Consider the following 27,944-nt stretch of genomic DNA (forward strand, 5'->3'; position numbering starts at 1 on the left):
GCTGAAGTCTACAGGCAAGGAGACACTGGTGATGGTTCATGCCTGCACTGATGACACCCTGCTATGCAGTAGCTTGCTTCAGGGAGCATGCTGAGGAAGATCATCCAAGCGATCTTCTCCACGGTACTTCCTGTCCCATAAGCAAAGGGTTCTGGAAGCAACTTACTGACTAGATAAGTGTTAAAGAGTAGAGAGAGGGCTTTGGTTTTATGGAACACTGGTCTACCACCTAGGGGGAGGCCTGTCAGTTACCACCATCCAGGAGACTATCTAATTGGAGGTGGATGGCAGTTTCTTCAGATATCACTCTCCAGCTCAAGGGAACCAGGCATAGTGTTAAAATGAAACATTTACTTAAAGCAGGTGAAATGTTACCGTTTTTCCATATATTTAATAAAAAGCTTTTCATGGTGTTTGTCAGGGTCCAAAGCAGTTGAGGTCCCTGTATACCAAATCCTGAACCTAGTTCAACACTGGTGGACATGTGACAGGGTCATGTTAACATGTTTGAGTCTTTAGGCCCATTTATTCTATCAAAATGAATATGAGCGCGCCTGTCTCCACCTCAGGCAGAAGGGGGAATTGAACCAAGATTCTCACGCATCTCAGAGGAGTGTTCTAATCATTGTGTTAAGTTTAAGGGGGTGCTGCCTGTTCCTCCAGATGTTTTTTGTTTGTTTTGGGAGGAAGGAGTGTTAAGCCTGGGGCCCATGTTCTCAGAGTATACTTAAGCCCCCAGGTAAGGGCAACCTAAATTGAGGATCCTGCTGAGGTTGGAGGTGGCGGTATGAATGCTCACTGGCAGAAAGTTAAGCAGCAGCTTAGCAAGGGTTTGGGGGATCTGTGGTACCTAACTGTTGGTCTTAAGTGCTGAACTGCTACTTTAGGTGTTGAAGTCCTTTTGTAGATCCAGCTCCTACAGACTAGTTTTTTTGTTTCTGTTTTTAAATACAGTCATAAATGGTGCTGTGCCCTGCTGCAAAGACATAGAAGGGAAGAACTGCAGTGATGTTCAAGTTTTCTGATCTCCCCACAGTTTCACCCTTTGTACACGAGAGTGGGGGCAAGGAAAAATGTTAACATCATTTCAGACAGTGTGGGAGGAGCCTCATCTTCAGTGCAAGGAGATGGAATGGAAAGTACTGCAAGTGTGCAGCAATCTTCACTACCAAAGTGGAGGAGACAGGCCAAGGTATGTCAGTTTAAGGCTTTACTTGCATCAGCTTGACAAAGGTGGCTTCCATTTGAAAGAATTCTTCCTTAACATTTAAAAAAAAATTCTTTTGTAAGCGGATTAGCTCATCACAAAGGGAACTCTCAGCACAATAGCTGAGATTCCAATTCCTGCTACAAAAGGGTGTTTGGGTGCACTTTAACACAGCTCTTAGTGAAAACACAAAAATCCACCTGACTTGTGACTGCTAAAATCCCCTCAATGCCAACTGGCAAAGGGTTTACTCTGCTGTAACAGCAACTCTTAACAGGCCAGACAAACTGACTACACTTAGCACACTGCTTACGTGATACTGTTTATGGATAAATACTACAAAAGTCTCAATAAAAGGTTGTTATAGTGATCCTTCAACAGGGTTCATCTGTTTTTTAACCTGCACTGCTAAGGGAGTTGGCATAGGTCTGAGAAGATTGTTGAGGTGGTTGTGGCAGGGAGCTGGCACCCAGTTAAGCATCAGCAAGTCTTCTCTTGCTGGTGGTTGGGAAAGGTGTAATAAAGTGATTTTCAGTCCTGGGCTGCCTGATTAGATCAGGCAGAGTTTCAATGCATCCTGTTCAAGTGCAAATCAGGCAAAAATATTCTCACCTTGAGGCACTAAGACTGAGGAGCACCTTTGAGCAATACGAATATAATACTTGTAGAAAAAGGAAACTGATGCACTTCATGTATGTGAAGATGCCAGCTATTGCACAATGACAAGGAGAGATTTGCACTTCAACAGTAGATGAAGCAATCCTGCTACATTTTGTAAAGCACTTTATTGATGTAACAGAGTCAAAACAAGCCCCTTCATCCTGAGAGGCAACTGAAATGCAGGTTTGTGCCACAATCATCATTCTGAGATGAGACTTGCCAGTGCTAAATGCATCACTAGTACTAGGTCATGCCTCCCATCCTTTTCTGTGACAAAGAGAGACTATTTTCTCTAGGGTAGAGAAAAAACAAGTCACTGAAAAGCGAACAGAGCGTTGTCACATCTTACACACCGAACAAAAATATTGTGCTATTTTGGTCTCAGAATAAAATTCCAGGACTTTATTGCTGTATGTATGTTTTCCTCTATGTAACTTATCTTACAATAGTCAAAGTGCCACCTTCTGGTTTAAAACTGTGCAACATTAACATTCATTTTCTTCCGAAGACCATTATACAGTGGGGGTGTAAAGCGAATCCAGCGGCAGTTACAAAATGTTGCCCGACTATTTTTTCTTAAAAGTTTAAGATAAAGATCTGCATACAAGCTGAATGAAAAGATGCTCAATTGATAGATCATTCAGTAACTTTAATAAAACATTTTTAGTTGGAAGTTTTGTAATGCTAAAATTTACAACTAAAACAAAAGTAAACACTCCTCCCCCTCCCCCCACTGTAGCCACAAGGTTTCTATACTTGTAAAGAACAAGAAATATGGTATGTAATTGTCTCACAAACCTGCTTCATTTCTAACAGAAGCAAAAGTTGTGGAGGCTGTCAACCTGCTAAACCTGCAAGTTTGGCAGTGGAAGTCTGTTTTACTACCATGATGCTTCTTTTTGGTTATTTAAATACAAGCCTTTTTCTTCCCCTCCCATTCAACACACAGTATAAATCCCATTTCCTTTTTTTTTTTTTTATTTATCCTCAGTATTATTTACAGAACTCCTACGGATAAAGTACAAACTAATATGAAATTAATGGTAGTTTGCATCTTCAAATATCCATCCCATGGCTAAATTTACCAAGACACTCCAACAGAATGATTTGAAGTTATGATGATTCTGAAGTATGTACAGCTGAGACTGTGGATGTTTTTTCATTTACTGTAGTAGATTCATTTGACCTGTCATCAACAGGAGTTGCCTTAGAAGTGGGGATAGCAGTATCCAAGGTGAGTGCAGAGGTTTGTTCTACACTTACAGCAGTGCTATGGGAAAGCAGATCTGCAGGTGGAGTAGATACCTCTGTGACCAAAGGAAATTGTGCAAGAAACTCAGGTGGCATTGAGAGAGGTGTTATTCCAGACAGATTTAGAGGTGGCAAGGAAGGAAGCGGTGGCAAACCTAGAAATTAAAAAAAGAAAGGCAGCAAATCACACACCACTCTACTTCTACTTTTTAAACTTTTCCCCAGGATGCCATGTGATCAGTTTGATCTATACTAGAACTATGAGTCTGCCAAGCCTCGTGGTATGTTTGTTCCCCGAGTAACTATGGGATTTCTTCTGCTCCTATTGAGTTCAATAGGAACATGATCAAGACTTTTGAGCAGCAGTAACTCAAATAGCTAGTTTTAAAGCTTTAAATATTTTGAAAGCCAAACAATCCTCCTCAACTAGATCATCAAGCATTCCTTAGAGGTTAACAATAATGGAACTTGTGTTGGCTTGCTGACATGTACAAGAGGCAGCTACCAGCCTTGAGACAATGCTTTTAATGTACTTATTTGTCCTATGGTCTGGATTTCTCTGGCACATCCTTAAAACTGCCAATGCCCACAGAAGCCTTGTTCCACTTTTTGCTTGCTCAATGTGTATTTTTCAGTAGTTGTATTTAGTACCATAAATTTAGTATGTCAAATACTTATTCTAACTTCTCAGTCTTCTTGGCTGGCACACAGAAAATATGAACTGTGCATTTCATTAAACCTCCCCCAAAAGCTATATACTTCCTCTAATTTTTAGCACAAAGGAACATTTTTATGAAGCCCTAAATATGATGGGGGTAATGAGGAAACATCATCAACCTAAGGCAGTGAGGACTAGATAGGATTACTTTGACACACATTCCTGACTGACCAGAAGAGGTCATCAATGAGAGCACCATTCCATCGCAGCTGTGGCAACAGACTCAACCATATTCTGCATGACTGACCCATAGAGCACAACTTGGAATTAGTAATGAATGGGTGGTATCAAGGAAACAGGGTGGTCAAAGGTCTTCAGAAACCAGTTACTGTAATATTTACATTTTGTAAAACATACCTGGATGTATGATATCTGACAATCCAGCACCAGGAATGATGGGTGGGGCAGGTAAATTCAGACTGGATAAACTGGTCAGGGTAGGAAGTCCAGTTGGTAATGACATCAGACCTAAAAAACAAATACGAAAGATACAAACCTCAATTTCAAGAGCTGCATCCAGCCAGTAGAAAAACTGTTCCAGACAGAACTTGCATATCACTGGCTCACACTATACTTCAAGTTGGTGGTTCTTTTTACAAATGGGAAAGTGAATACGCCTCTCTTTTGATCTTAAAATCCTGTGATGAAAGGGATTTACCTAGATGCTGTAGCAGCAAGAGTTAGGGCTAGAAAAATCCCACTTCCCAGCTAATTCTATTTTTACTATCATGGTAATAGAGCATCTTCCATAGGATAATGAAAAGGAAGGGAATGACTTTGGTTTGTTTTTTAAGTGACAAAAACAAGCGAAAGTGTTAGTTATAAACACAAATAGAAAAGGCTATGGTTAAGGACAAAAAATATACAGAAATAAGGGCAAGTTTTAAAGTAATTTTCAAAGTTAGGCAAAGGCTATAAAATGCAATACAAGTGTGGAATTAAGATGGCTTGTGCTTGCCATCATTCTGCCTGCCAACAAGTATATCCTGTTTTGTTTTGTTTTGTTTTTTTTAATGGATCCTCTATGGAGCAGGGACCACCTCTGTCTTAAAGGTGTACACAGGGTTTAGGTTAATGAGGACTAATCCGGAAATAAACCTAGTGTGTCAACATTAATAGAATACTGTAAGATAAGATCCAACAAAAATTACTTATTTAAAAACAAATCAGATTCAAAACAGAACCAGCCCAATAAATAGTTAAGATTAATAAGTAGGTCAGCAGTAAAATAATAGACTGATTCACAAGGAAAGCTTGTCTTTAGACTGAAAGCTAAGACTAATGTAAATATTTGATCTGGGAAACTCTTAACTGTACACAGAAGCCCACCTTTAGCTACTATAAAGGCTTTAAACATCTTTGATTTACAGTTTCACTACTACAAGTATAGAAGTAGCAAACAGTTTTTTCCTGTGGGTTTCAAAACCACATTTATATTGCCCAGAGTTGGCAGGGAAATGTTCACACCTTAATGAAAAGTGAAACTTCTTAGTGGTTTGACATCTTAACCTTGTGGTATAGGAATTTAGAATTTCCTGACATTATTACTGCACACACATACTTAGCTCTACTGTATTTTCTTCCCACACTGGCAAATCTGACTCCAAGAGTTTTGGGTTCATTTTTTAAAAACTTTACTACATTTCCAATATTTCAATTGTATTAGCATGCAAAGTGCGTTAAGTAATCCTATGTGTCCTGTATCATTTAACAGGGAATATATGGAGAAATAAGACTTGCATTGTCTGTCAAACCTACAATAGAATGATTTTGGCACATGAGGAGTCAGTGTGTCATTAATCTCAGTAAATAAAACATTACTTTATTCCCAGGGTATGTAGCAAGAGTTTCCACACCAGTCTAAAATAATACATTATGGGAACTGAGCTAGTAAGCCTGTGCAATATAGGAACTCTCAACACTTTAGAGATAATGGAATCATCACTAAACATTTTATGGCAGATTGACAATGTCATCTTTTAGCAAAATTTAATAGGCTATTATCTAAACTGCTGTTAGTAACTTTGAACTGATCCAAATGCAAGAATAGTTGGCTACCACCCATTGTTCTAGATAGCTTATCATAAGATTATTAATATGTGGAGTATTAATATGAATACTAAATTAATCCAGTGTAAATATACATATGTAACCTTAGTCTAACCCAGGGGTAGGCAACCTATGGCACGGGTGCCGAAGGCGGCACGCGAGCTGATTTTCAGCTGGCACTCACACTGCCCAGGTCCTGGCCACCGGTCCAGGAGGCTCTGCATTTTAATTTAATTTAATTTTGAATGAAGCTTCTTAAACTTTTTAAAAACCTTATTTACTTTACATACAACAATAGTTTAGTTATATATTATAGACTTATGGAAAGAGATCTTCTAAAAACATTTAAATGTATTACTGGCATGCAAAACCTTAAATCAGAGTGAATAAATGAAGACTCGGCACACCGCTTTTGAAAGGTTGCTGACCCCTGGTCTAACCATACATACTAAGTTGCAAAATAGTGCAGTTAATGTGTCAAACATGACACCTAAGCCAGTGGAGCACAGCAGTCACAGGAGAGCTCTTAACCCCCCCCAAATATTTGCTTCTCTCCAAAAAGGAGAACCCACTGGGCAGCTGTCTCCTTCCTGGGCAAGGGCCTCTTGCTCTGCCCCTTTTCCTAAGCTAAGACAGTCATGCAGCACTGTGTGCTATGGGAAGAAATGAAGTCTGCTGAGAGCAGCTTCCAGCTCCACTAGCTATTCAGTGGCCATCTAAATACCTAAGGGAAGTAGAACCCTCAGTCTTTTGGGTCTTGCAGAAACTAGTCCTAGTCCTTGACACCATCATGGAGCCTTTAGCAATTATCTTTGAGAACTCATGGAAGATGGGTGAAGTCCCAGAGGGCTGGAGAAGGGCAAATTCCTATCTTTAAAAAGAGGGAACAAAGAGGGCCTGGAGAATTATAGACTAGTCAGCTTAGCTTCGGTATTTGGAAAGATAATAGAACAATTGTTAATCAATTTATGAGCACCTAGAGGATAACAGTGATAAGCAATAGGCTACATGGATTTGTCAACAAATTATACTAAACCAATCTGATTTCCTTCTTTGACTGGGTTATTGGTCTGGTGGGTGGGTGGGAGGAAGCAATGGATGTGATATCTTGATTTTTAGTAAGGTTTCTGACCCAGTTCCACAAGACATTCAAGCAAACTAAAGAAAAGTGGCCTAGATTAAATTGCAATTAGGTAGGTGCACAACTGGTTGGAAAAAAAATATTTAAAAGTATGTGTCAATGGTTTATTATCAAATTGGGAGGATATATCTAGTGAGTCCTGCAGAGGCCTGTCCTAGGTTTAGTACTATTCAATATTTTCATCAATTGGATAATGAAGTGGGTGGTATGCTTATAAAAAATTGTGGATGACACCTGGAGTTGCTATCACTTTGGAGGACAGGATTATAATTCAAAATAACCTTGATAAACTGGAGAACTGGTATGAAATCATTGAGATGAAATTCAGTAAAGTGTTATACTTAAGAAAAATCAAATGTACAAATACAAAATTGGGAATAACTGTCTAAGCAGTAATATTGCAGAAAAAGGATCTGGGGGATTATAGTGGATTGCAAATTGATGAGCCAACACCATGTTGCAGTTGAAAAAAAAGGCTAATATTCTAGAGTGTATTAACAGAAGTGCAGTATAGGAGGTAATTGTCCCACTCTTCTCAGCACTGGGGAGGCCTCAGCTGGAGTACAGAGTCCAGTTTTGGAGGCCACACTAAAAAAAGATGTAGACAAATTTGAGAGTCCAGAGGACAGCAACAAAAATGATACAAGGTTAAGAAAACCTGACCTAGGAGGAAAGCGTTTAAAAAACAAAACAACACTGGGATTGTTAAGTTTTGAGACAAGAAGTGGAGGCCTGATAAGTCTTTGAATATGTTTAAGGGATGCTATAAAGATAATAACTATCAGTTGTTCTGTATGTCCACTGAAAATAGTGCAAGTAGAAAGGGCTTAATCTGCAGCAAGGTAGGTTTACAATAGATGTTAGAAAGTTTTTTCTAACTATAAGGATAGTTTAAGGTTTAAGCACTAGAACAGGTTAGTAAGGAAGGTTGTGGAATCCCCATCACTGGAGATGTTTAAGAACAGGTTAGATAAAATACCTATCAGGGATGGTTTTGGTCCTGTGTCAGTGTAGAGGGATGGACTAGGCGACCTCTCGAGGTCCCTTCCAGCCCTACATTTCTGTGATTCAGCATGTTTCATCCCTAACCAATTTCATATTCATGTGCCTGTAAGGCCTTAAGATCTCAGTTCCACTGTAACTTAATATGCATTAAGTACATTTCAGACCACAGAAATTTAGTGATGGATTGGTTACATTTTACTTTTACTCCAAATGTCAAACTTAATTAGTGAAACTGCGGTTTAAAAAAAAAAAAAAATCAGAATAGGATGAACTCCTAACCCCACTGAACTCAATGGCAAAACTCATTTGTTTCCACAAGGCTAGGATTTCACCAACATTTATTGTAGATACAATTGTGCTGAAAATGCAGATACTACCGAATTGGGGGATTTTCAGATATTTGAGAGTCCAGTCCCAGTTTGCCAACCTACTACTCCCTCTTTATTTAGATTACGCCTCAAAACTCTGTTCCACAGTGACACAGAGTGCTAGGCACAAAGGCCTGAGTCACTATTCTTCACAGCAGCCCCAATCAGACAAAGCTTAATTTGTGGGCCGGCAGGGCAGAAAGGCCAATTAAGCTATTAGGGAAAAGCACACAACGAGGCCCAGGAAGGAAGCAGGCAGTAAGAGAGAGAGATTGTGCTTCTCTGTTTGGAAAAGGTTTGTGTGTGGTAGGATGCAACTGTATATAAACTGCACAGGGTACTGAACCAGCAAAAAGGTGTCTGCATAATTTGTGGACTGAGACAAAGGCAGGACTAAGGCAGCCCTTTTACACGCAGTTCTTGAGAGTCAACATTTAAAAAACGTAATTGAAACATCAAGTTGCGCACATGTACCTTGTCCTTCCTCATCCCCTTTCTTCCCTACTGGATGTCAGCCTCCTTGGTCACATCATGTCTACAATCTGATTATATGGTATTCAAGGCAAAGGCCATACAATTCTCCCACTGGTTATGGATCTAGCACAATTATAAGTCCAGAAGAAAAAACCTGTTCTAAGGGAACAGCAAATATGGTTTATCTAGATATAGAAAGGTAGGGCTGGAAGGGACATCAAGACATCATTTCATCCATCCACTCATGCTGAGGCAGGGCCAAGTAAACCTAGATCATCCCTGACAGGTGTTTGTCTAACCTGTCCTTAAAACCTCCAATGACAGAAATTCCACAACCTCCCTGGGTACCCTATTTCAGTACTTAACTATCCTTAGAACAGCATTACACCTTAGTGCTGTTAGAATATTATGACAATGAAAGGGACAAATTACTCCTATATTCCAGTTAGACAAAATGACAGAAACGGACATAAAATTTTCTTTAGAATGGGGCCAAAAAATACAAACCACCTTTTTCCCCCCATCATTCTATACATCTTGAGTTATTTTGTTTCTAAAACATTTGAACTTGCTCAAATTTTCACTACTCACCTGGTAATGTAGTTGCTGGGTTAACTGGTGGCACTGAACTGAGGGACTGATTCATTTGTGGTGGCAATAATGGTACTGTTGGGACACCTAATGAAAGATACATGAAAGTATATACCATCATTTCAAATATGTCCAAGTATGCAACATTCCAACCCGCTTCCTCACACAGTATCTCAAAGAAGAGCTTATAGGTAGGGCCCTGCCAAATTCATGGTCATAGGATTTAAAAAATCATAAATTTCATGATTTCAGCTATTTAAATCTTACATTTCACAGTATGCAGGGGGAGTCACAAGGTTATTGGGGGGGCCAGGGCTGTGGTACTGCTACCCTTACTACGCACTGTTGCTGGCGGTGGCACTGTCTTCAGAGCTGGGCAGCTGGAGAGTAGTGGCTGCTGGTTGGGATCCAAGCTCTGAAGGCAAAGCTGCCATCAGCAGCAGCGCCGAAGTAAGGTACAGTATTGCCACCCTTACTTCTGCACTACACCCTGCAGAGCTGGATCATCAGGGCTTGGCTACACTCAAAACTCCAAAGCGCTGCTGCAGGAGCGCTTAAAATGTGAGTGTGGTCGCGGCGCCAGAGCTGGGAGAGAGCTCTCCCAGCGCTGCAGATACTCCACCCCCCCTGTGGGGATTAGCTTGCAGTGCTGGGAGAGAGCTCTCCCAGCGCTGCAGGTACTCCACCTCCCCATGGGGATTAGCTTGCAGTGCTGGGAGAGAGCTCTCCCAGCACTGCAGGTACTCCACCTCCCCGTGGGGATTAGCTTGCAGCGCTGGGGCACTGTGCTCCCAGTGCTGGGGCACTGTTTACACTGGCACTTTACAGCACTGTAACTTGCTGTGCTCAGGGGGGTGTTTTTTTCACACCCCCGAGCGAGAAAGCAGCAGCGCTGTAAAGTGCCAGTGTAGCCATGGCCTCAGTCCCACCCAGCTCTGAAGGCATGGTATTGCCACCCTTACTTCTGCACTGCTGCTGGTGGGGCGCTGCCTTCAGAGCTGGGCACCTGGCCAACAGCCGCCACACTCTGGCTGTCCAGCTCTGAAGGCAGCACAGAAGTAAGAGTGGCAATACCATGACCCCCCTGAAATTCACTTTAAGTTAGGACCCTCAATTGAGAAATGTTGGTCTCCCCAGTGAAATCTGTATAGTATAAGGTAAAAGCACACGACCAGATTTCATAATCTGATTTTTTTTCATAGCCATTAATTTGGTAGGGCCCTACTTATAGGGATTCAATGTTTCTGTATTAGCAAAACCTTGTAAAATGGCATAAAATGCTATCAGTAATTTTGAACCCTGGTGTTAGTAGGTTTAGAGACACTCACCTTACAGTGAAAGTACATTTTACCATTGGGCTATGATGTGAAATATACCAAGCCCTAGTTTTTGGGAAATGGTTTTGGGAGATTCAAAGGGAAGACATGAACTCTGGAAATCATATGCATTTCTACAAACATGTTTTCTCTTTAGGAAGTTAACTGACAAATCCATTTTTCTGAATTACAGAAGTCAATAAATTATGACTATTTCACAGGTGAGGTTTTTTTTTATACATACCTGTACTGAGAACACTACTGACTGTAGTAGGAGTTGAACTAATGGACAGTCCTGACAGACTCTGTTCAATTCCTGTTGTTCCAGGCGGTAACGTGGATGGGGGATTAACTGAAGACAGTTGAACCTTACAAAAATGAGAAGTTAGTGTTAGAACTTTTGTTTCACTGGAATCCACAAAAATGAAAAATATTAGTTATACTTTCACAGTTATGATTTTATCGAGCACAAAAGAGATTACAACTTACCTCTGTAAATCCATCTTTGAGTGGACTGATGGGTGCACTATGCAATTGTCCAGGGAGAGAAATTTTCTTTCCCTCTTCAAATGGACGTGTAGGTATCCGATGTAAATACCCATAGCCAATGCCACATCCTAGGCTTTTAAAATATGAACATTTAAAGGTTAGCCACAGATCAGTCTGACCTTGGTACATGCATAAACCATTATCACCATGGATTCCACACTAAACAAACAGCACAGAACAACCTTGCCTACCATGAAAAGGACTCAGTTCTCAGATTCCCCAAAAACACAAGAATGGTGTCTTGAACTACAGTGAGACACAGAAGTGTGTCAACCAACAGAGCTGCAGGCACTCAGCAACCACAGGACAGTTTCCCCCTACAGTATTTTTTCCCCCCAAGGGCTTCCTTTGTGTAATCCAGTTTTAAGTGACAACTAATGAGGCTTCTATAACTTCCTTTGGGGGGCTGGTTTACAATATGCCATACTCAAATAGCTCTTAGAAAACATAGCCAATTACCTGCAAAAGGCTCAAGATGTCATAATAAATCTCTAGAATAAAGCCTTGTAAATCACTAAGTGCCCATTGTTATATGGAAAAGTACTAGAGTACATACTGTCATTTTTCTGAGGAGAGAAATACTCTCACTAGTAGATTATACATATTACTTTGAACCTTTATAGCTCCTTTCAACCACTAATATCACTACACAACATCACAGGTGTTCAAAAGATTTAAAAACTATTAGAAACATAGCTAAGCCTCAACCACACCCTTGTAAAATAGATTTACAGATGGGGAAATAAAGTACAGAACTTAGTTACCTGCCCAAAATCAGAGTAAGTCAGAGATAACAGCTGAAAATATAACCCAGGTACATCAGCTACAGTCTTCTGTTCTAGACACTACATGCTTTAGCATACTATACAGTATCAAGATTTCAAGTCCAATGCACTAAGCATTCATAAAGTTTTATGAACTTTTAAACAAGCTAATTTGAGTAACTACAAAAAACATGGGCCCTTTTACAAACTAATTTGTATGTACATAACCACCGCACAGTTTCTTCTTAACGGCAATACTCTTTGCAGCAGGAATTACCTTTTCCTCTGTTTCTACAGCATCAAGCACAGTGGGGCCCTAATCCTGAATGGGCTAGGTGCCTCTGCAAAACCACCATTTGTTATGTTGAATTAGCTTACCTGCCTTCTCCACCCCATGCAGAATTGGGGGTAATAATCACCTCTCGACAATTATCCGTGTCTGTGTTGTACACATAAAGTTTTAATGGTTTTCCTTCATGTGTTTCAATAAGAGAGAACAGATCTTCAGACTAAAAAAAAATAGGAACATTGCGAATTGGTTAATTTTTTAAAATGGTATTTTAATTTTAGAATCTAAAAAAACATGGCAATTAGTATCTCATAGGCTTCAATGCAGAACTAGCAGAGCCTGGCACCTAGTGTGTGTGTGTGGGTGTCTATATCTCTATAAAAAAAATCAAATTTCAGGATATTCCACAGATAAAATAGTTTATATTTTCAGACTGAAAAACTGAGAAGACGAACTATTACCTTTGGGATAATAACTCAGATTTCAAATCAAAATTAAAAAATGAAAGTTTAAATTGTATTTTACTAGTTTAATTCCTAATAAATATTTCAAATTATTTTTAAAAAGTGTAAACTCATCTCATCTTATTATATGACGGCATTTCAAACAGCATTTTTTTAACTCTAAAGTTATATTTGTGTACTCAAATGTAGACTTGCTGTGCCAGCACTCCTTCCATTAAGTGGCAAAGAACTTCTATTAGCACAGGACACTGAGAAAGTTGGGGTTAATATTAATATTGCCCTGGCACTCTGCTTCTTGTAAATGAAATTCAAAGTTATATTACCTCATTCATGACAGTATCTGCTCCGATGACATAGTCACTATGTGGTCTAAGACCTGCTAGTGCAGCAGGAGAATTTGATTCAACTTCCTAGTTTCAAGATATAAAATTACAAAAGTTAAATCTCCTCAAAGCATTAGCAAAACACAGTAACGAGCCCCTTCCCAACCTTTGAGTTTAAAGGAATTAACATACACAAAATGTAAAATGTTCCAAATACTTATTCTACACTTAGTCCCATTTTAAAAGATACTGCAACAGTACATATACAAATATAAGATTTGATAAGATATCCCACAGACGTATGGATCTCTGTTTTGTCACTATTTTCCCCTGCCACACAAAATGCCTTGTCTGAAGTCTTCAAGCTGGAGGATGTGGTGGAGAGATCTCAGTATTTATTCAAAAATGAGTATTAATTATAATATAATCTTCCAATGTTAGGTCATTACAAACTTGATGAATTTTAGGATTTAGCTACAACTATGTTATACTATCAGGCGGTAGCTGTGTTAGTCTGTATCCATAAAAATAACGAGGAGTCCGGTGGCACCTTAAAGGCTAACAGATTTATTTGGGCATAAAAAACCCATTTCTTCAGATGCATGGAGTTAAAATTACAGATGCAGGCATTATTATTCTGACACATGAAGAGAAGGGAGTTACCTTACCAATGTTGACAGGGCCAATTCAATCAGAGTAGATGTAGTCCACTCCCAATAACAGATGAGGAGGTATCAATGCCAGGAGAGGGAAAGTTGCTTTTGTAGTGAGCAAGTCATTCCCAGTCCCTGTTCAAGCCCAAATTAATGGTGTTAAATTTGAAGTAAAAAACAAATGTCAAAGAGAAATGGCAAATTTCATTTGCAAATTTAACACCATTAATATGGCTTGAATAGGGTCTGGGAGTGGCTGGCACACTACAAAAGCATCTTTCCCTCTCCTGGTATTTTCACTCCATGCATCTGAAGAACTGTTGTTTTTTTTTTTTACTCATAAAAGCTTATACCCAAATAAACCTGTTAATCTTTAAGGTGCAACGGACTCCTCGTTATTTTTATGGATACAGACTAACTCAGGGTACGTCTTCACTACCCGCCGTATCGGTGGGTAGCAATCGATTGCTCGGGGATCGATATATCACGTCTCATCTAGATGAGATATACTGATCCCCGAACGCGCTTATATCGATTCCGTAACTCCACCAACCCGAACGGAGTTGCGGAATCGACGGGGAGCTGCGGACATCGATCCCGCGCCGTGAGGACGGTGAGTAATTCGATCTTAGATACTTCGACTTCAGCTACGTTATTCATGTAGCTGAAGTTGCATATCTAAGATCGATTTTCCCCCGTAGTGTAGACCAGCCCTAAGCTACCCCCTGATACTTGTCTCCTGGCATTGATTCCTCCTCACCAATTATTGGGAATGGACTACATCCACCCTGATTGAACTGGCCCTCCTCGTTGTTTTTGTTATACTATGATACTTGAGAAAATGTTACTGGATACAAGCCAAGTGAGAGAACTTGTTTATGACCCTTGGACTGCAGCCTGACAGGCTGGTCTATTTGCCTTTGTTTTATGAATTGAAGGATGTAAACAGGTGTCAAATGGTAGTTGTGTGCTGTACGGAATTTTCCACAGGCATCTTTGAATTCAAGTAGTAATTGTCGCAACTGGGAAAACACCATTTACTTGAATAGGCAAACCTTACCACAGAGCAGGATACTTCTTTGATATAAATCATCAGTGGGCAAAAAATGTTTTATCCCTAACAACATTTCTTGCAAATAGTTGGTCCTGACTTCAAAATGGTATTAAGAGCAAAAAACAAAAAGGTCATGAATAGGGATGTGTTATCCCAGTAATAAACTAGGAGTAAAGTGGGTTTCTTTCATAAACACACTAACATCTTCATTTTTCAAATGTAAAAACATTCATGGTCAGGAAATATTTTACAGAAAGTGTTACTTATAAAACACATTTCCACTCAATTGGAAATGGGTACACACCAACACAGCAAGGTCAATTAATGCTTAATTACCTAAGAAACTATTTTAAAATAGGAATTTATATCAAAGCAGTATTTTAGCAACTCCTCACCAAACAAGAATCACCTCTTCAAAGACTGTGGAGAAAGGACAGCAACTTAGTAACTCTTCTAGTTTGAGGACAAGGTGGAAGAGGTGATATATTTTAGTAGACCAACTGCCGCTGGTGGAAGAGAGAAGCTTTTGAGCTTACACAGAACCAGACCTGAAGAAGAGCTCCATGTAATCTCGAAATGTTAAGACCATTTTAAAAGCTTTTTAAGACCAGGCGCATTGAAATTCTTAAAAATAGAATTTCAATTCCTGTTGAACCCTAATGAAACTGAAGAAATCTCAGAAATAGAATTTAAAAAAAAATTAAAACCTCTAACATGAAAGCTTATCTAAGAGTTTCCTGCCACAAAAAAACACAAGCACTTAAAGGAACGGAATGTTCAGGAACTGAAGGTGTCAACAAAACCAACTCATGAAGCCATTGAGTCAATATATATTAGCCCGATCCAGTCCTAAAAAGGTGCACCTTCGCCTCCAGTAAAGCTGTGACAGGAGAAGGGTATAAAACTCCCTCTGCTCTCATCTAAAATGCACACATTCAAACACCTTGTCTCTACGAGTAAACTACCACAAACCTAACAAGAACAAAAAAGAAGCCTCAAGAAAAAGAAGTCAATGACAACATCCCCAAGACTTCAACAAGGAAGTTAAAACACTGCACAAATAGTTAGATTTAGAACTCATGTAAGGATTTAATTGAGACATTGAAATGCTATTGTCACTTAAGACATTAACAATTTCTCCTGTAAGCCCCATAGTTTAGGGCCATGTATTTCAGGACAGGAGCTAAATGTTGGTAAATAGAGAAAGTTTTAAATTTTGATTTAAGATTAATATTCGTTAGTTGTCCTGTATTAAGGCAGCTCCTTAAAATAGCTTCTTCGAAGCAAGAGATTTAAAAACTGACTTCCTAGAGTTTGGTTAAAATTGCTTACTTAACCTAAAATGATTTATAAATTGGCAATCAATAACCAGACTGTAATCAACTGTCCTTAAGAACAATACTAAAACATTTTATAAGTGGGAAAAATAATTTAAAAATATACTAAGACTGGACTCCCAATAATTTTGGGACTTCTGGTAGTCTTAACTTTCCAAGAACAAAAGCACTCCAGAAATAGTTTTAGCTCAGAGGTATGATATTTGGGTATGTCTACACTACCCATGTTACAGCATGGCCAAGGCAGTGCTGTGACGTAGGCAGTATAGTCATGCATTATCACTGGGGGAGAGCTTGTTGCACAGGGGTGTGTTTTTTCACACCCCTGAACGACAAAAGTTTTAGCACTGAAAGTGGCAGTATAGACAGCCTTAGTTTAAAGCTTTCCATGAAGAGATAACAGAAATAACTTTCACATTCATGTTTCTTTTCCTTTAATAAAATAATGGTATAGTAGATCACAAATTTAATATCAGTCAACAACGTGATACAGTTGTGAAGAAAGCTAATACTCTAAGATGCATTAACAGGAATGTCACATATAATATACAGGAAATAACTGTCCTGATCTACAAAGCACTCGTGAGGACTCAGATGGAGTACTGTGTTCAGTTTGGGCACCACTCTAAGGATATGAACAAACTGGAGGAGAGCTATAAAATGATAAAACAGGTCTGCACAACATGCAGCCCACGGAGGCTCACTGTGCAGCCCGCAGGGGGATTCTAAATCCCGCGCACATGGAGCTCTGCAGGCAGCCCAGAGCCCTTTAAATCTCAGCCGTGGCCGGGAATCAAAGGGTTCTGGGCTGCCCACAGCCCTGGGGAGCCCAGAGCCCTTCAAATCCCAGCCGCGGCCGGGATTCAAAAGGCTCTGGGCTGCCTGCAGAGATTTCCAGCCGCAGCTGAGATTTAAAGGGCTCGGGGCTCCCTGCCGCCGCGGGCAGACCAGAGCCCTTTGAATCCCAGTCGCGGCTCCAGTGGATGGGCTGGGGCTGGGATTTAAAGGGCTCAGGCTCTTCTCAGCAGCAGGAGCTCTGGGCCCTTTAAATCCCTGCCCCAGCCCCGCAAAGCTCTGGGTTCCCCCAGCCACTGGAGCTCCAGGGCCTTTATTTGCCCATGAGGGCTCCCAGCCACCTCTTCAGCTGGGAGCCCCTGGTTGATTTAAAATCAAGTATCACCTCTCTACCCCAACCTTCCTTTTTGACCCACAGCTGTTTTGGTGGGGAGGTGCTGGGGAAGGAGGGTTTGTTTCTGCAGGGCTGGGCGGTGCTGGGGCAGGGTGTTTCCACAGGGCTGGGCCGGGAGGTCCTGGGAAGGGGGGGGCGGGATTAGGAAACCTGAGCTATGAAGAAAGGTTAAAAATGCTGGGTATGCTTAGTCTTGAGAAAAGGAGACTGAGGGGAGGGACCTGATAACTGTCTTCAAATATATTAAGGGCTATTATAAAGAAGAAGATGTTGATCAACTGTTTTCCAGGATTACTTAAGGAAGGACAAAAAAGTAGTAATTGGATCAACCTGCAGCAAGGGAGATTTAGGTAAGATATTAGGAAAAATCTTTCTAAGGCTGTATCTACACTGCCACTTTCAGCACTAAAACTTTTGTTGTTCAGGGGTGTGAAAATGCACCCCTGAACGACAAAAGTTTTAGTGCTGAAAAGCACCAGTATAGACAGCGCTTTATCGCCAGGAGTGATAAAGCTACCACCACTCGTTCAGGGTGGTTTTTTTTTGTTTTTGTTTTTTAATCACCTGGAGAGCTCTCCCCCAGCAATAAAACATGTCTACATTGCCCACATCACAGCGCTGCCACAGCCATGCTGTAATGTGGGTAGTGTAGACACACCCTAATTGTAAAGATAGTTAAGTACTGGAATAAGTCACCAATGGGAGGTTGTGGAATCTCTGTCATTGGAGGTTTTTAAGAGTAGGTTAGACAAAACCCTATCAGGGATAGTCTAGGTTTACTTGGTCCTGCCTAAGTGCAGGGTGATTGATGAGATGACATCTTGAAGTCCCTTCAGGTCCTACATTTCTGATTCTGTAACTGTGGTGACTACTAAGGTATGTAGAAGAACCCCGTGACTAAAATAGTGGGAGCCACATCCCTAAGTTGGCCTACCATTTCTTGTTTCTATAGACAGCCCTTTTTTAGTAATTTTGGAGATAAGTTACTTGGCACTGAATAACTAGCCTTCCCACTCCACAGGTGCATGTTTGTTATTTATTTTCAGCTAAAAATTAACAATAAATACAATATGGTAAGTTTAGGCAATGACTTTTTACAGTAGAGAAACCTTTAAAAAAGATTGTACATACCAACACATGCCATACATTTTCGTTGGCTCCATCGAAACTGCAGAAACGAATACTCACTCCCAGCAGGCCCTGTCCACCCCACATATTACTGGGAGTTACTGATGTTTCTCTCAGTTCCAGTGTTTTGCTACTGTACACTTGCATTTTTACAGGCTTTTCAACATTTGCTTTCAACAGATCCTTGAGTGTATCATTGTCTTTATTCTGAAAGTACACATACAAATTACTTTGGTTTATAGCATTTAACAAAAGAAGTGTTCAATTTTATAGTGCCAAGTTTGCATTTCAAAGGTCATACAGAGAACATCGAGATTAGGAAGTATTTATTGGATTTCTCTACAGTGGTTTTCATATTAAAAATGTTCAATTCCTCAGAACTTCCTATCGAGTAATTTCCTTAACTTCTATATTCACAGTAAGAAATATATCTAAAGTTTTGTCTTGATTTTTATACACACAAATTACCCTAACATAAGCAATTCAACATTAAGGAAATTAAGTCTTTGAGCTTTAATGTGGTAGGAATCTGGTATCAGTAAGCAATGGTTTGTCTTATGCAGTACATAAACATAACATGGTAAGTAATTATTAAGCTTCCAATCACTTTGTATACAAAAATCTTTAACTGCAGCGTTAAAGTGCTAAACAAGCAAAACAGAGGCATTCAACATGATGTATAAACTTACTTTTTGTTTGCTCCAGAAGTGCAGAGTGGGAGTTTCTTCTGGACTTGTGAAAGTAAGCAAGCTTTCACAATAGATATTTTCTAGATAGACTAATGTTCCCATAGGATAGTGATATTCAGAGAGATGCTTGCAAGCCACACGTGGCTTTTTAATGTGTCTCCTGTGGCTTTTTGCAGCACATGATATTAAAACACTGATTTAATTATTAACCAATCAGGAAGTTATATTGCTATTAACCAATTGTAGTTGATAAAAATACTTGGTCAGTCATTTTGCTATGAGAATAATTATTATAATTAATATATATATAATTATTCTCACAGCAAAATGACTGACCAAGTATTTATACATAAACAAAAACTTTCCCCATCATACTGTTTAAATATGAATACATATAGCATAATAAATTAAACAAATTCACATTACTGTGACTCTTGGATAATGCTGATTGCTAATATGGCTCCTAAACCACTTAGGTCTGAATATCACTGCTATAGGATCTGAAACAGTCCAAGTAATCTTACATTAAATTTGTTTATTCAAAAAACCATATAGAACACACTACTGAGCCCAAATCTAGCTTCAAAATCACTGGAATCCAAAATTACTTGGCTTAAAACATAAATGTTTTTAAAGTTTTTGGGAAAAGAGTTGTTCCATAACTAACAGGGTATTGCGAATAGCAATTCAATAGCCAAAACCTAGCCCTTCCAGATGTAAACAATAATCCAAATATGCAAAGTAACTATTTCAGACATATTTAGTTCAAGGCTGTAAAATGTTTACATTTACAATACAATGTTACCATATGATGTCCCTTTCCAAAAACAAGCCTTGTGGTTCAGAAAACTTTCTGAATTATATTTCCAGTTTACTTTGACTTCAAGTGCCTATTTTCTTTGCTTGCATTGGACTTACGTAAAATGCAACCAGAACTGCACTTTGATCATAGAAGCTCCTTGTTATTTCCCCCATAGGCTTAGAAGTCTTCTGCGCTGAAAAGCCTGTGTAGATGCAGTTACACTATCCTGCATTACAAACCCTAGAAGACGAGGCTCTACTAAGGCTGCCCTATCTCTCCTTTTAGAAGTTCTGATCTTCAATTGCTTACTATCTCAAAGTCAGAGGCCATGGCTACACTTACAGTTCTGCAGCGCTGGTAGTTACAGCTGTGTTCGTACAGCTGTGTAGGGCCAGCGCTGCAGTGTGGCCACACTGACAGCTACCAGTGCTGCAGTGTGGCCACATTTGCAGCGCTGTTGGGAGTGGTGCATTGTGGGCAGCTATCCCAGCATTCAAGTGGCTGCAACGTGCTTTTCAAAAGAGGGGGGTGGGGTGGAATGTGACAGGGAGCGTGAGAGAGACAGAGAGATTGGATTTTTGGAGCTGACACTGTTCTCAGCTCCCTGCCTTGCAAGTTCTAAGGACTGGAAGACACACAGTGCCTACCTTCAATCATTTTAAAAGTTCTGACCCCTTCCCCCACCCCTCTCTTATTCACTAAATGCAAATTATGCACTCCTAAATAGCCGTCAGACCAGATAAGCATCTGCTCAACCTCCCCCTCTGCCGTGTGAGCATGCTGTTTCTCTCTTCAAGCAAACAGCTGTGAACATTCCAAAGTAATTCCCCTGCCTGCCTCCGCTCGCTCAGCAAACAGGAGTTGTGTTTGTTTTTTAAATAAGCAGTTTGGCTGAACTCCCAGCTCCCCCTTTCTTCCGGTTTGTTGTGGACAGGAATTCTGGGATACCTCCTTATACCCCGGAGGTCAATAAAAGCGCTGGTGGGGTCCACACTTGCTGACCAGCGCTGGATCACCAGCGCTGGAAAAGCTACACCCGAGGCTCGACCGGGTGTACAGCCAGCGATGCAACCAGGGAGTTGCAGCGCTAGCCGTGCTTTGCAAGTGTGGCCACATCCTAAGTTGCAGCGCTGTAACCCCCTCACCAGCGCTGCAACTCTCTAGTGTAGCCATGGCCAGAGAGAAGCACCTTGCAGTTCTTCTTTAGTTATGGCAGCAGCATCAAAACAGTGCACAAGATTCACTTCAGTGAGCGCAGAATGCATGAGATCTTATCTGTGGAAAGTTCCATTTACTCTGCGTGTCCCACAGGACCTGTTACCCTCTCTGGCAAGTGGCCAGTACCACAAGGAAGGTGTCAGGATCAAATTACAGATCTGAAAAAGTGAGTTCAGGTACACCAAGTATTCTTATTTTCCCCCTAGTTAAACTCTGCTCTGGCAGAGTTTGAGAAGTCTCGGTGAGATGTAGCCAAGCCTTACTCTTCCACCCTGCCAAAATCCAGTGCCAGAGGGACTCTAATGTATGTTTCACCTACTCTCCTCTCCACAGAAGATTCAGGGTCTGTTAAAATGGGAAGGGACCCTGTTCTCAGAGGAGGGGGGGGGAAGAGAGAGAGAGAGAGAGGGAGCTTGGATCACTGTATTCTCCTTCATTCCTGTTCAATAATATTTGCATGTCAAGATATCAAAGTTCAGCAGCTTCGATCAGAGTGGATAAAAAAAATCAGTTGTTTTCCAAAAACTAATTTTTAAAAAATACAAATCATAAAATAGTGAGTGGAACAATCTAACATACTAAAATGTACAATTAATAGGAATGTGAAAATAATAAACTATATAGTTGCTTAAATAAATGTATATTTTTATTGTGCACCCTCCCCAGTATCACACCAAATCTAGTGTAAAGGCTCTATTTAGCTGTAAATGAATACTGTTTCAAAGATTGTCAGTCAACAAGAATGCACCTCTCTTTAGAAAATAAAGAAAGTACAAATGGATGATTTAGATGGAGGCGTTCTACGTGGTGATTTAAATCAATCCAACCTGGTTTTGATCAAGACAAATGCTGTTCTTCAGTTTAATTTTCTTGCTGAAAATCAAGCTACTGGGTAAGTGACTCAAGACTAACTTTTAAAATATTTAGATAAAACAATTCAAGAAAAATAACTCAAAGTTTAGCAAAAACAGACTCTCACAATAAAAACGTATTGCTTACAACATGCAATGAACTTACCAATCTCGAACCATTAATAGAAACAATAAAATCAAAGAATGGCTCCAGTCCAGCCCTATGTCCCGGTGAATTTTCTTGTACCTATCAAAAAAGTTATAACAGAAGGGGATTTAGTGGAAAAATTACAATTCTATGGGTATTAAAATTTGTATTTTACAACTATCAACTTCTACTATTGAAAAACATATAATTTTAGAAGTCACTGATATTTCTCACAACACCCAAGTACAATAGTTGAGTCTCAAAATTTGAACTGCCTTAAAATGCTTGTTGGGAAAAATTCTCAAGTCTTAACAAAATACATAATTAATTTGTTGGGAAATCAGTTCTACAAAGTAGCTACTATTTCTCACCAAAACTGAATTTTATGCTTCTGCTGCTGCATATAAATAGCTCTAGATATCTGGTAAAATTATAATTCAAAGCCGAACTTTATTCAATCCTGCTTTTTACAAATAAATTTAAAATCCTTCTTAGCTTGTTCTGTTTTAGCACCATTAGGAGACAGTCAGCACCACATCCTCAAGTGTTAGAACTGTGGGTCAGGACTCCAAAGTGGGTTGCAATCCTGTTTTAATAGCATTCCCAGGCCTGGCTTTAGACTTGCTGGGATCTGGGGCTGGGGCCGAAGCCAAAGTCTGAGGGCTTCAGCCCTGAGTGGCAGAGCTCAGGCTTTGGCTTCAGCCCTGGGTGGAGTAGCTCAGGTGATAGGGCCCACACCCGGGGATGAAGCCCTTGGACTTCAGCTTTGGCCCTCCCTGCCCAGGGCAGTGGGGCTTGGGCTTTGACCCTCCCAGCTGGTGTGTGGGGCTTGAGTGAGCTCAGACTTCAGTCCCCGCTCCTGGGGTTGTGTAGTAATTTTTGTTGTCAGAAGGGGGTCATGGGGCAATGAAGTTTGAGAACCGTTGTGTTAGAATGACCGCAGTACACCTTTAAGCAGGAGGAGAGGGGGTGACATCCAGCTTGCCAAGGGAGAGGGAATAGTGTTTTATAGGCAGGGCAGGGATGGAGCAAGAGGCTCAGAACTTGCTGCAAAAGCAGGAGTGGGGTCAGCATGCTGATGCTGACTCACCCCCAGGGACCAGAACTGTTGGGGAGTTGACAAAAGGCAAGTCCAGTGGGACAAGCCTCTTTTCTCCAGACCAGGTGGAGCAGCACATCCTTCCTCCCTCAGAGGAGCAAAACATCAAGTTTGGTCAGGACTGCTTGTGGGCATTGCACTAGCCACAGCTTTCTAGGGGACTGGCAATGGGGGTGGGGTGGGGGGCCCTCCCAGCAAAGGAAGGCTTTGTTATGGGAGTAGGGAAGGGAGTTAGGTTAGGTTAGGATGTTGCAACTCATGATGTAAGTGTGGGGCAGATGTCCAATGCAGGTACTCCATAGGGAAAGGATACAGCGACCAGATAAATGGCTTGGTAAAGGACTTAAAAAGGGACATTGGTTAAAGGAGCTGAACAGGGAAGGGGGAGGGAGAGATTTGTTGCCCCTATGAGTGGTATAGCAGGGAGCCAACCCCCACTTTCTTACAGCCCATCTTAACCCATGTTTGGGGGGGAGAGATGGTAAGATCCCAGCAATGGGTTGGCTGGGAGACCTGGATGGAAAAAGATGGGAGCTGGCAGAAGCCCTCTGCTTCCCCCCCGCCTCCCCTCAGCTCCTGCCTTCCAGACCCTGGCGGGCAGCTGGGGGGAGGGAGCCCCTGACCATCCCCGAGACCCTGTGCCCCTTATCCAAACCCTCGGCCCTGGCCTGGCCTGGCACCCTTAACATGCTGCTCAGAGCAGCGTGTCAGAGCTTTATTGCGTTGTATGAGAACCCGCGTTATATCAGGTCACATTATATCGGGGTAGAGGTGCATCTTATAGATCAGGGGTTCTCAACCTCTTTCTTTCTGAGTGCTGTCCCCCACCCCAACATGTTGTAAAACTCCACAGCCCATCTGTGCCACAATAACTGGTTTTCTGAATATAAAAGCCAGGGCCGGCGTTAGGAGGTAGCAAGCAGGGCAACTGCCTGGGGCCCCTGCAAAGCTACATTGCTCAGGCTTCAGCTTCAGCCCCAGGTAGTGGGGCTTTGGCTTTCTACCCTGGGCTCCAGTGAGTCTAACACTGGCCCTGCTTGGAGGCCGCCCTGAAAACTGCTCGCGCCCCCTAACCCCTGGTTGAGAACCACTGTTACTGACTGCACCCAGGAGCTTGAAATCTGCTCTTAACACAAAATAGAGTAACTTTAATCAGAAACTGTGACAAGTACCTTTGTATTTACACTGAATCATGCAGTGCCAATCTAAACTACCGTAACTTCAGACCCGAAGAAGAGCTCTGTGTAACTTGAAAGCTTGTACCTTCCACCAACAGATGCTGGTCCAATAAAGACATTACCTCACCTACCCTGTCTCTCTCATATCCCAGGACCAACATGGCTACAACACCACTGCAAATACCTTTAATGAAGATGCTAAATTATCCTCCAACTGTTCCCTTGAACATGATTCATTTCACCCAATGGTTTTATTGTTTATACTCTACATTCATCTTTGAGAGGTTTGAAACAGTTTAACATTTTCTCAGAATAGGGTTTCTTACTGTGTGTTTTCTGCAGTCCTAACAGAATTGGTGCCATACTGGTGGTTAGTCCTATGTCAGTCTGATAATTGCAAATTTGCTTTGCCTAGAGAAATGCGGTTTTCCTAACATGGGCTACCTAGAGTAAAATGTTCTACTATGGAAAAATCTGAGGCTTCCCCATCTGTGACACTAACACTGTCACTTTACCCCTTCATTTCCACCCTAATGTATTCATGCATTTTTACAGATTATGCAGACACAAAACTAGAACGTGAAACAGCTTTTTGTAATTGGTGAGTGAGTATGTCAATTCGCTACCTACGCTTAATACTCCCTTACTTTTAACTGCAAAATCTGTTTTGATAAGCTTACTTTTTTCGCATGTATCCATTACATTTAAGGTAGTTTTATTTAACTAATAAAAATTTTTAAAAGCTATTTTTGTTTATTTTTAATTGAAACCAATTTCCTCTCCAATGCAGCTTGACACAAATGAGTAAAAAAATAAGAAATGCATCACTCACTGTTTCCTAACACAATACAATTTTAAAATTAAGACTCTGAATAAATGTATGTTAAGCTATATAATTGCTTAATAGAGGTGTATCCCCCGGCTAAGAAATTAGGATCAAATTTAGTGTAAAGGCTATATTTGGTTGCAAATAAACATGCTTTAATTAGGGCTGTCAATCGCAGTTAACTCACGCGATTAACTCAAAAAATTAATCACGATTATTCGCATTATTAAATACTATAGAATACTAATAGAATTCAATAGAATACTAATTGAAATTTATTAACTATTTTGGATGATTTTCTACATTTTCAAATATTTGATTTCAATTTACAACACAGAATACAAAGTGTATAGTGCTCACTTCATATTTTTTATTATAAATATTTGCATTGTAAAGGTGATATTTTCCTTTGTTTTTCAATTCACCTCATACAAATACTGTAGTGCCATCTCTATCATAAAAGTGCAATTTACACATGTAGATTTTGTGTTACATAACTGCACTCAAAAACAAAAAGTAAAACTTCAGAGCCCACAAGTCCACTCAGTTCTTCTACTTGTTCAGCCAATCACTAACACAAACAAGTTTGTTTAGATTTACAGGAGACAATGATGCCCACTTCTTATTTACGTCACCTGAAAATGAGAACAGGTGTTCGCATGACACCACGGCATTGCTAGATATTTATGCACCAGGTATGCTAAACATTTGTATGCCCCTTCATACTTGGCCACCATTCCAGAGGACATGCTTCCCATGCTGATGATGCTCCTTAAAAAAATGTGTTAATTACATTTGTGACTGAACTCCTTGGGGGAGAACTGTATGTCTAATGCTTTGTTTTACCTGCATTCTGCCATATATTTCATGTTACAGCGGTCTTGGATGACGACCCAGCACATGTTCTTTTTAAGAACACTTTCACTGCAGATTTGACAAAACACAAAGACAGTACCCATGTGAGATTTCTAAAAGTAGCTACAGCACTGACCCAAGGTTTAAGAATCTGAAGTGCCTTCCAAAATCTGAGGGGGACGAGGTGTAGAGCATGTTTTCAGAAGTCTTAAAAGAGCAACAGTCTGATGTGGAAACTACAGAACCCGAACCACCCAAAAAGTAAATTAACTTCGGTGGCATCTGTCTCATATGATGAAAATGAACGTGGGTCAGTCTGCACTGCTTTGGATAGTTATTGAGCAGAACCCATCATCAGCATGGAAGTATGTCCTCTGGAATGGTAGGTGAAGCACGAAGGGACATCTTTAGCGCATCTGGCAAGTAAATATCTTGCAATGCTGGCTACAAAAGTGCCATGCAAATACCTATTCTCCCTCTCAGGTGACATTGTAAACAAGAAGTGGGCAGCATTATCTCCTTCAAATGTAAACAAACTTGTTTGTCTGAGCAACTGGCTGAACAACAAGTAGGACTGAGTGAACTTGTAGGCTCTAAAGTTTTAAATTGTTTTATTTCTGAGTACAGTCATTTTTTCTATATAACTACGTTTGTAAATTCAATGTTCATGATAAAGAGATTGCACCGCAGTACCTGTATTAGGTGAATAGAAAAATACTATTCTTTTTTACAGTGCAAGTATTTGTAATAAAAATAAAGTGCACACTGTACACTTTGTATTCTGTATTCTAACTGAAATCAATATTTGAAAATGTAGAAAACATACAAAAATATTTAAGTAAATGGTATTCTATTAATTGCAGGATTAATTGCAATTAAGTTTTTAATTGCTTGACAGCCCTACTTTTAACAGTTTATAATATAACCTATGAGTCCCACTTTAGGGAAGTAACTAAAAAGTACAAATGCAAAACAAGATTTAAAACAATTATTTAAATCATAGTTCCCTTCTCACTGATTTAAATCATGATCAGAATTAGTGATTTAAAAAAAAAATCAATCCACCCTAGTTAGCACCACAGATGAAACTACAGTGAAATGCCAAGACCTGGCCCCCTCCACTGACATATTAAGTTGTAAGAAACCAGAAACTACTAGAGGGTCTGTCTCTCACACACACACACACACCACACACACACAGTTCCTTTTCCAGGCCAAGCAGAGTGCACACACCAGGAGCTCCCTGCATTCCTCTGTTCTCACCCACAAGCTCCCTGTGATGGGCCTCCCATTCTCCCCCGCACCAGTAGTTCTGGGTCTCCCATTTCTCCTTTCCCCATGCCAATAGCTCTGCATACTCTTCACTGCCCTCCATACCAGGGAACCCCAATCTCCCCCTGCTAGGAGTTGTGTAGTCCCTCATTCCCCCATGGCTACCATTCCCTCCTCCTCCACACCAGGGTCGTCTCCCATTCTCCCAACAACCAGAGATTCTGAGTGTCCCCCAGTTCTCCTTCCCCCCATGCTGTGTGTGTGCCCCCAGGCCCAAAGCCCCCCATTCTCCCCACATGCCAGGGGCTTTGGGTGCACTCCCATTCTCCACTTCCTCCAGTCTCATATTTTTCCTCTCTTTCAGGATGTCAACATTTTTAAAGCTATTGTGAGGATCAGGAGAGATGATACTGGGGGTGACTGTGGTGGGGGTAATTATGCAGGAACGTGGTAAGGGCTGTCAGCAGCCAGTTCTT

The 27,944-nt window shown here is 40.6% G+C and overlaps 1 protein-coding gene across 2 annotated transcripts in view; it reads right to left on the reverse strand.

Annotated features, from left to right (window-relative positions):
* Positions 1-2,248: 2,248 nt before the first annotated feature.
* The window catches only part of GORASP2 (golgi reassembly stacking protein 2), a 36,956-nt gene continuing 11,260 nt past the window's right edge, over positions 2,249-27,944 (reverse strand). For both annotated transcript variants that reach the window (XM_030580030.1, XM_030580031.1), the window contains 9 exons: positions 22,257-22,337; positions 18,534-18,737; positions 13,170-13,256; positions 12,472-12,602; positions 11,270-11,402; positions 11,025-11,148; positions 9,465-9,551; positions 4,194-4,304; positions 2,249-3,273 (listed from right to left, as the gene is read on the reverse strand). In XM_030580030.1, the coding sequence (XP_030435890.1) occupies positions 2,981-3,273; positions 4,194-4,304; positions 9,465-9,551; positions 11,025-11,148; positions 11,270-11,402; positions 12,472-12,602; positions 13,170-13,256; positions 18,534-18,737; positions 22,257-22,337 (1,251 nt within the window). In that variant the 3' untranslated portion in view covers positions 2,249-2,980. The remainder of the gene's footprint in view (positions 3,274-4,193; positions 4,305-9,464; positions 9,552-11,024; positions 11,149-11,269; positions 11,403-12,471; positions 12,603-13,169; positions 13,257-18,533; positions 18,738-22,256; positions 22,338-27,944) is intronic.

Source organism: Gopherus evgoodei, chromosome 11, assembly GCF_007399415.2.
Source record: "Gopherus evgoodei ecotype Sinaloan lineage chromosome 11, rGopEvg1_v1.p, whole genome shotgun sequence".
Classification (NCBI taxonomy): Eukaryota; Metazoa; Chordata; order Testudines; family Testudinidae; genus Gopherus; species Gopherus evgoodei.